Below are 10,035 nucleotides of genomic sequence, written 5' to 3'. Positions count from 1 at the left end.
CTTGCCTTATAATTTTTATCCAAATATTGGATGGTTGGATAGCCCTTGAAATTATCTTTCCAATGATATATCATAAGCCCAATTCCGAGCTATAACGAATAAAATTGATCAAAATACTAAACTCTATAAAAAAACCTGATACCATCCCACTATTTTGGTCATATCTTTTATTCTACAAAATGTAACAATCCAATTCTAATTGGGTTAGAAAGTAGACTACCAAATCTTTCCAACAATATATTGTTTTCTTATTCTGAATTCTAGATCAAAAGTTATGATAAAAACAAAAACCGTAAAACTGCTGACTCGAGCAACGCGTTTTCTAAATTCTATCTTTTCTTAAACATCTATCTTCACTCGATTTTACTTCTATAAATTCCTCCCTTATTTATGATGTTAAGGAGGCGAATTGGAGATCCTGACACCTATGTTTTTTATCCCATAAACCCCAAAAGGCTTAGATGTAAAGTTTCGACGTACAATTTCTATTGTCTTCCTAGCTTTATTTCTAATCTTATTTAAGTAATTCAAAGTCCAAAACAAGATTTGAAGGTTCTACCTATTTTACTAAGGTGTGAAGGTATATTCCCAAGGGTGAAACTATTTTTCTAATTATTTAATTTAATTCTTTTCAATTTATATTTTTTATTGAAGTTACTAACAATTTATTCATGATGTAGCAATTTAAGGGAGCGCAAGTTATGTGAGTAATTAATTAATTTAATTACTTATTTTTATTTATATTGCTAGTATCATGTTTAATGTTCAATACAATTTACTCTCTCCTCGAAAACGCTCTCTTCTCTTTCCTCTAAAACACACCCCTTCCCATAAACCTAGGTGCTTGCTGGAGATCCGGCGCCGCAGCCGTTTCTCTGACGAGTTTCCTCCCTTTTCACTTTTTTTTCCTTTTTTTGTGAGAGTCGTCGTTTAATCCTCAGCGCAAAGAAAAAGCAGATCCGACCTTGGAAGGGCTTCAATTTTCAGGTAGTTTTTAAACAATGAGAAGTACGATTGTGTTAGTGTTACTGACAAAACAAGAAGTCAAGGCTAGCCTTAACGCCGCCGTTGAAAGGGTATCGGTAAAGATTACCCCGACGGTATAGGTGAAGTTAGGGTTAGAGTTTTCTCTCTCCTGTGCCGAAGTTCGGTCGAGGTGGGGCGAGTTCTTGCATTGGGCTACAAGATCGGTCGTTGTCCTATTTGTGTTTCAGGGTGAGGTATTTTCATTCTACTTTTCTTAGCTTCTTTAAGGTGTTTCACAGGTTGCTCTGTGTTAGTTCTTTGTGGCCTTGGTTAGTGATGGCCTCTTTCTTAGTTGGTTTTCTCTTTCTGTTCTTTGGTTTGCTGGATCTCCATGAGGTTGTTTTTAGGTGTTGTTTAGACTCTAACCATGTGTGGAGCTTAATTATTTTGGTAGTTGAGGTTATAAATGGTAAAGGAGTGTTGTTGTGGGAGTATTGTTTTGTGTTAGTTTCTGTCATAGGGGTTACAAGGTACTATAATGCCTTGTTTGGTTCTAGGTTGATGGTGGTGAACTCTTATTTTTGTTTAGAAACAGTGGTGTTTGGTAAGGAGTTGGTTGGTGTTATTTGGTCTTTGTTCGTGTTTTCTTTCGATTTCAACTATTGGAAGATTTTGGAGAATTGACTATGGTTAATTCAGTTAATTCTCATTTAAACTTAGTAATGGTTTCTCAAATCGTTGCACTGAAGGCGGCTCCCCAGATGCAAAGTTTGGGGGTTCATAGCATGTCATCAAAAGTCTCTCTTCTTGAGGAGAGACAAAGAGTACCTATTTACGGTACTGAGTCACAAGTTGCGACTCTTTTCACCCGATGTGGCCTTGACACCTTCTTTTTACCAACCCTTTTGTCGTTAATCCTAGTCCTATGTTTTTTGCTCTTCAACAACAATAATTACTCCGTCCTCTTAACTAACTGCTCTACTAGTTCTTGCGAAGACTCTTCAGAAGTATGATCCAAGACAAGTGATTTTGGTTTCAAGCAACCGAGATCCTTCAAACGGGAAGTTTTTAAGTTTTTGTATTTGTTTATGTTGGTTTGTAAGAGCTAGTTTACCTCATCTAAGTGTTGTGGTGAACTATTAGTAGTTTGTAATAGTTTAAATTTGCTGTTGTCAAAAAAAAAAAAAATAGTATCATCTTTAGGTTCATTATTGATGATTTAACTAACGATAAAGTGGTTGAATTGCTTCCAATATTATTGTTTATTCTATTATATTTATTGATCACCATATTGCATGTTTAAAGGGAATATGTAATTGAATATAACGCCTAATAAGATAATTTGGAAAACTGTTAAACTGGTTTAGGTTCCTTTTAATCTTGTTATTTAATCAAGTGGTCACAAATATTTAGAATTATGTGTTGCATTAATATTCAACCAATTTAGCTTAATTTAATTTGAAGCAAATTGAATCTTTGTTTGTGTATGTGCCTTTGAGATTGCAGGAATACTTTTCACAATAAGAAATGAGTAAAGGCCAATACAGGCGAATGTAACTCCATGACTCACTTCGTACCATCATCCCCGATCCTCCTTTCATGGTTCTGAATCATATGGAGTTAGTAATCTCATGGATTATGAATGAGGTGTAAGGTGTAACCTTCACTGGTCAATCGTTATTGTCTATCGTTGTCCCTTCATCGTGGTTGCCTTTTAATGATCTGTGAATGATTTACAAGTTTCTTAAAAACTTGTTGGCGGCTGCCTACTTTCCTTGTCCCTAATCGTATAATGTCAATTCCCACTTCCTAGGGCTGTATAGAGTGCGCTTTAGACCGCACCAAACCGCAATTTTGTGATTTGCGGTTTGAAAATTGAGGTGTGGTTTTTTAAAATGACCAAACCGAGGTTTGCGATTTGGTGCGGTTTCAAAAAATATTTAGACTAAACCGCACTGCAAACCGCACTCTAATGTGATTTGCGGTTTTTATACTATATTTTTATTAAAAAAAAATATAAAAGAACTAAAATATATGAGCTAATCTTTGACTATTAGTTAATTAAAGGTTAAAAAAAAGAATTTAATATTTAAATTAGGATATTTTGGATTTTAACACCTTACAAAAGGCTGAAAATGTTTTTTAACACCCCCAAAAAAAAACTTTTATTTTAACACCTCCCAAAAATATAAAAGTTGGAAGTTAACACCAAAATCCATCTTCCGTTAACAGAACTGTTAGTGGGGCCCACCCCAACGGATATATTTTTAAAAGATCTGTATATAAGAACCATTCTTCCACGATTCTTGCACGATATATAAGAACCATTCTTGCACGATTCTCCCCCAATGAACGAAATCGTTGTTCTTATTGAATAGCAGCAGCACATTGCATTGTTGCACGATACTTGAAACAATTCTTTCACGATTCTTCCACGATTTTTGAGAAGAGGAACAGATTGAAGCTGCTGAAACAGGTGAGTGCGGTCAATTGTTCGGTTGTTTGGTAATTATGGTTTAAATTCTCTTCAATTATTATTTGCAATTGTTTCGTACTCAGATTAATGGTTGGATTATGTTATGTACGCATCTAAATGCCCAATTGCGAAATTAGGGTTCGTCAGAAATTGAATTTGGGGCTTTTCGTATTATGAAATTAAAAATGAATTTTGTTGCTGTCAATGTTAATTCGTCAGTGTACAAATCTGTAAATGTGACTGTCGATCTAAAATTGATGCAGATTATGTCGTTTGTTAGCTCTTCCCCTCCTGAGGCCAGAAAATGTAAGTGTGGTGTGCCAATGGCCAAGCTCACTAGCTGGACAAGGGAGAATCCAGGCAGGAAGTTCATATCATGTAAGTTTTATGACCCAATAACAGAAACAAGGGGTTGCAAAGCTTTCGAATGGGTTGATCAACCTGATGGAACAGATTGGCAAACAGGGGTTATCAACAACCTGTTGTTGGATAAGAAGCTGCTAAAGGGTGAAGTTAATGAATTGAAAAGGGAAGTTGATGAAATCAGTGGCCAAAGGAGGTGCCTACTTAATGAAGTTGATAATTTGAAGATGAGATGCAAGGCCTTGAACGCTGACAGGAAGAGAATGAACAGGGAGTGCAATGAAGGGAAGGTGTCTTCAATCAGCTGTTTTGGTTGGGTGGGCATGGCCATTTGTATAGGTTTGTCAATGGGTGTAATTTTCCTAATGGCTAGGGGTGTGTAATAGTAAGCTGTATTAAGTAGTTATAATTTCTTGTAATGACTTGAAGTGTTATAAATATGTCTTTTAATCAACCTATTTATGCCTTGTCTAAGTTCCTATTTATGCCTTGTCTTTTAATCAACCTATTTAAACATGTGAAACATTAAAACATGGGAAATATGTGAAACACTAAGATAGTTCAAGTACAGGTTGACAAAAGAACCTTACTTCAACATGTTTCAATGGCAATCAAAGCCATGCAACCATTACAATTCAATATCTAATTGTTCAAATTTGTTAAGGGAAGCCACTAAAAAACTAGCAAGTTACATAACCAGTCATGAGTACATAATAAAAGTTTGAAATTGTTCAACAGACATAATGTTTGATATCCAGCATGAGTACATCACTGAGTAAGGTTGTTGAGGGATTGCAGCCTGGCCCTTGTTACAACACCTGTGGCTGTTGTAGGCTGACTTGAGGAAGACCTTGTCTTTCTTTTTGGTTGGCTTGAGGCAGGCTGACTTGAGGAAGGCTGAGCTGAGGATGGCTGACTAGAGGATGGCTGAGCTGAGGAATGCTTAGCTGAGGAAGACTGTGGCTGTCATCTACTGCACTCTCCAAACCTTTCCTAAGGCTCTTGTTCACTTTGGCCAAGATCTCCTTTGACCCTTCAATATACCATTCCTCATCCCCTTCATCAAATTCTTCTTCACCAGGTTCCCAATCTTGTCCCTCATCACTCAAATCTGAACTTGAATAACCAGATCCTTCACATCCATCATCCTTTTCTTCATCAAACCTCAACACTTTAGCATTAGCTGAGGCTTTCCTAGGTGGACTCTCCTCCCTTTGTTCAGTTTCTGTCTTCTTAAACCTAGGGCTCCTCCTAATAGTCGATGTATTTGAACTTTCTACCTTCTTATCCTTTTTTTTTGTCTTTGCAGGATTGGGTTGGGCCTCTTGTATGGGCTGACTAGGAGCTTCTGTTGTTACAAAAACCTCAACATACCCCTCTTCATTTACTGTCTCCAAAAGGCCCTTAACCTCTTCACTGTTAACTAGTTCCCTTTTCCCAGTGTTAAAGGTTTTCCCCTTCTGCCTATACCAACAGCTGTAATGCATAGGCACATCCATATCACCATTAACAAAACCATGAATTGCAGCTGTTCTAATCAAATGCACATCCAACTTAGATACTTGAACCTTCCTCTTCCAGTAACACCAACCACCACACCAACACAGCAGCTGCCTGTTTTTGGTTACTCTTTTAGGGACAAAAGCACCTCCCACTCTAAGGCAGATGTCAACCAAACTATCCTTGTCACCCATTATCTACCCACCAGTGAAAAACATATAAAACATATTAAAAGCCATGTAACTATACATGCACAATACGAATAAACAAATCCATCACAGCCACACAAACAAACACATAAAAAAATTGAAAATAAACATATACAAGCCAATGTAGGTGCTCAGTAACATAAATTAATCAACAAACCACACTTGCTAGTTTAATTAACAATAAACCACCTTAATTAATCTCTACTTTCAATTACGAAATCCAATTAACCTAAGTCGCATAGTCAGTTACAGAAATTGATTTATCAAGGCTTTCCTACTGTGGTCCCAAAATTTACCCTAATTACCCAATTATTGCAAGGTTTACAGCAATGAAGCACCAGTAATTGACGAAATTGCTATCAAAGGAGAGCAATTTTACCTTATTTTCTGTGAATTTCAAGCGGCTTTCGCACTTTTGTAGTTGAAGAAGATGATGAAGAAACCCTCCTGAGCTTATCTTCTCCAACGTTGACACCACCCTACACTCCACTTCTCAGCCAAGATCTCCTTTGGTTCAAAAGCGAAATCAATGAAGGTTCAGAAAGAATTCAATGCAGAAGGTTGCTGCGAATTCAATGAAGAAAGAAGTTTCGTGTTTTGCTGGGTGAAAATTGAAGTTCAAGCCAATTTGTGGGACCCACGTTAAATTTCCGTGACGGAAATCGTTAACTGGTGTTAACTTCCAACTTTTATATTTTTGGGAGGTGTTAAAATAAAAGTTTTTTTTTGGGGGGTGTTAAAAAACATTTTCAGCCTTTTGTAAGGTGTTAAAATCCAAAATATCCTTTAAATTATAAATTAATAATTACAAAATAAAATAAAAGTTTTGTTTTAAAAAGTATAATTATAATTTTAAAAAGGTATGGTTAAATCGCAAACCTCACCGCACCAAATCGCATTTTGCGGTGCGGTTTGAAAAAATTACAAACCACAATTTTGCGGTTTGGTGCGGTTTAGGATCCAAACCGCACCGCAAAGGCGCAAACACCCCTACCGCTTCCTATAATTGCCAAGCATATTCACAACATGCTTAAATAGGCGCGCTTCAAATGACGCCTATAATAAACAAAGAATGTTTATCAATAAGATCAATGGGGGCTCCCTCCTATTTCACTAGTAATGAGCCTCCCAAAAGTTTCAAGTCTTAACTTATGCCTTAATGCCTTATTGTAAAAGATAGAACAATGATTTTTTTTTTTAAGGTTAGATATAATGGTTGAACAATGAATATAGTAGTTGTATTTTATGTTAATTGTATTTTATATATTTGATAATTTGAATATAATTATGCTCGATCACCTGATGTTGCTATCTATCTGTAATATATAAAAATACAAACCACACATGCAACATGTCACCTTAATATTGAGCCAAAGGCTAGTCAAGGTTATAGAAAGCCTAGGAAACATATAGGGTGGAGTTGGAATCGTTGTTTAAAATGGTTTTATACCATTATGTCGAGTGTTTTTATGTACCCATCCATTTACAAATGTTTGTCTCATTTGAGATCTAACAAGATTTCATGAAAAATAAAATATAATAATTTAACGATAAGTTGTATTTATACTTTGTCTAACTAAACTATCTGTTTCGGGGTTTTCTGATGTCCTGCGGGAGAGTTACAATTCCAAGACTGGAACCGTGCGCCTGTACCTACAAAACAACGGAGACTCCGGTTGGTGGGAGCTCTGTCTCCGACGATCAAGTTAGTACTTGCTTTAGGAGTAATAAATGCGGAAAAAGGTAAAGTGTTTTCTCTAGGTGAGAGTAATTAATTGACGTAATCCTCTTTAATGAGGATTAATTGGAATAATTATATGTCTTGGGATGCGTGCCAGTCCTAGGTTTAGGTCAACCTAGGGCTGATTGGACTCCCACAAGACTGTGGGCCTAGGTTGCCGACTTTCCCATTTGGCATGGGGGAGGACACGTGTCGTGACACAACTGGTCCTTGGTGGACAGATTAACGCCTGACACATGGCAGGCTCCTATTGGCCTACGTGGCGTACACATGGCAGAACCTGATTGGTCCACTTGTCAGACGGTGATTGGTAGGGAAAAATCCCCTAATCATTTGCCCCTCATAGGTGGCACGTGACTGTTCACATGTCACCTGTGACAGGTGTCGGCCTGTAACAGGCGACGACCTGCTACAGGTGTCGCCTTTTGACGGGCCGAGCATTTTTCCCGCTCATTTTTTGAATTTGGAGGTGACTCTTCGTATTCTCTTTTGCCTTATATAAAGGCATGTTGACCAAGTCTTTTGTTCACATTTGCGAACTTTTTCAAGAGAACTCTCGGACCCCTGAACTTGAGCTCTGACACTTTGCAACTTCTGACCTACCAGGACGAATGTTTTACTAGGTGCCTACTTCAACAAGATCTTCAGAACTTAAGTTTTAGGTAACCGTCTGTTCCTTTATTCTTTTTTCTTTTACACTTTCTTTCTTTTTGAAAATGAGACCTCAAAAGCATCCGGCACGGCCTAGGTTAGCAATCAGCTGGTCACCGGGGACGGATGAGTCTAGGACTAGGGGTGCCGACTGCCCTGCGGTACTTCAAACTTTTCGTAAGTCCCGGAATCCAACTATTCGTGCCGGATGGTGAGGACACAGTCGTCTGGCCAGAGGGATCTAGCTATGGGGACGCCTATTTTGGCTGTTACGAGGCGGCCATCAAAGCTGGATTGCGATTCCCATTGCATCCGGCCGTTCAGCAAATCCTTGATGGATACGAGGTGGGGCTTTGGCAATTAGCCCTAAACTCCTGGTTCAACATCCTTGGCTATGTAGCCGGATGTGAAATGCACGGGGCGGAGCCTAATTTTGAGGCGTTCGCCCATATGAACTACCTCAACCGGACCCCAAGGCAAGCGGTATCGGCTGGTACCAAATAACGAGTCATAAGGGCTATCTTATGACCAAGGGCAAAGAAAATAAATGGAAGGATTAGAAAAACACCTTCCTCATCATTTCCAGCCCCGAGCGCCTGCTGAACAAACGCTACAATAGGTGGAACAAGGATCCGCCTCTTCTAGCAGGCGGTCGCAGCATGCCGCTTGTTCCCCTCAAGGCCAGGGAAGAGATCCTGGACCGAGGGCTTTTTAAAGTAGAGATTAGGGAAAACTCTACTACTGGGGTACGAGAGCAGGTGCCCCTAAACTGCGTCCCAGAGTTACAATGGCTCTATGACGAGTTTTTCCTGGCCGCTTTTGGTCTTAGCAGTCGGTCCTCCAGAGGTAGCCGACCACTTGAATATATGCACCCCTCTTTTGATTTGTTTTCAAAAAAAAAATTTCTAACTCTTGTGGTTCTTGTTTTGTAGCTGAAGCTATGGATCAAATCTCTACATCCAAAAAGGCGGCTGCTATGCTGCGAGCCTCTATTATGCAACAGAAGTGGACCTCTTCTGACTCTCCAGCCAAGGAGACGCCCATTGTGAGTTTCAAGCCTTAGCCCTTGTCTTGAAAAGCTGTTTTTAATAAGTATTGACCACTCGTCTTTTTCGCAGGCGGGCACTTCCAAACCCTCATCCTCCCACCAACCGGACTCAAAGGTTCGGAAGACGACTGGTGGGAGTACGCCTGGATCTGCCAGGAAACAGTTGGCTGACAAGCAGCCGGTCACCCCACAAAGTGTGGGGAACCCACCACTTACTCTGAACCGGCCGCCGAGAAGTATAGACTGCTTTGCTTGACTTGGCTTATTTTTTCATTGCTTTCTTCATGTTTCTGATGTTTCTCTTTGTTTTTGATGCAGACGGTCCTTCAGAACCGGACTTGGTCCAAATGGCCAAGTCCATGATTAAGGTCGTCCCTCAAGAGGAGAGGGATGCGGTCAAGGGAGTCGACACCCTTGACCTAGACGACATCATGGGTCTCCTTTCTGAGGTAGACTTGGAATATTTTTAAAGTGCTGACTTTTCGTGCCGCCTGTTATTCTTAAATCTGACGTCTGTTTTCCCCTTTTCCAGACCATGCTGCGAGTACACGGCCTCCGGAGGCCGATCAACGCCAAGAACAAAGAGGTAAAGGCTGCGAAAGCTATGGCCGCCTCTGACGTTGATAAGGAAATGTTTCAGATTGCCCAAAATGAAATTTTGACAACTGATATTCTTTATTATCAGGCGCAGGCCACTTCCACCATCCGGACTGAGTTGGAGGCGGCCAAAAAGAAGAATAATGAGCTGGAGGCGAAGGTCAAGAGCCTCAACGATGAGTTGCGGCCCCTTAAAAACATTGCCTACAAGGCTGAAGGTTTGCAGACGTCTCTTGATACACTCAAGGAGCGCTTAGAGAAGCAAGAGGCGGCCATCTCAAAAGATCTTAATGTGAAGGCCGAGGCTGAAAATATGGCTTTAGCTCAAGCCGTGATGGAGGAATCGGCCCAAATTATGATGATGACTTGGACAACCCTCTTCCCAAAAGCTCACTATGCCGCCTGGGAGAAAAAATTCAACGCTTATACTGAAAAGTACAACCAACAGATCATGAGGCAGGCGGCTGAGGAGGACGAGGCGACC

The 10,035-nt window shown here is 39.7% G+C and overlaps 1 protein-coding gene across 1 annotated transcript; it reads left to right on the top strand.

Annotated features, from left to right (window-relative positions):
• The first annotated feature begins 1,688 nt into the window (after positions 1 to 1,688).
• On the top strand, positions 1,689 to 4,259 carry LOC110727259. Its single transcript, XM_021906826.1, has 3 exons — positions 1,689 to 1,803; positions 3,345 to 3,442; positions 3,706 to 4,259. Exons 1-3 carry the CDS (start codon positions 1,689 to 1,691, stop codon positions 4,186 to 4,188), a joined length of 696 nt encoding a protein of 231 aa, XP_021762518.1. The 3' UTR covers positions 4,189 to 4,259.
• The last annotated feature ends 5,776 nt before the right edge of the window (positions 4,260 to 10,035 follow it).

Source organism: Chenopodium quinoa, unplaced genomic scaffold (assembly GCF_001683475.1).
Source record: "Chenopodium quinoa cultivar QQ74 unplaced genomic scaffold, ASM168347v1, whole genome shotgun sequence".
In the NCBI taxonomy this organism is placed as follows: Eukaryota; Viridiplantae; Streptophyta; class Magnoliopsida; order Caryophyllales; family Amaranthaceae; genus Chenopodium; species Chenopodium quinoa.
Note: the sequence above shows the minus strand (reverse complement) of the source record. Positions and strands in the feature narration are given on the sequence as shown.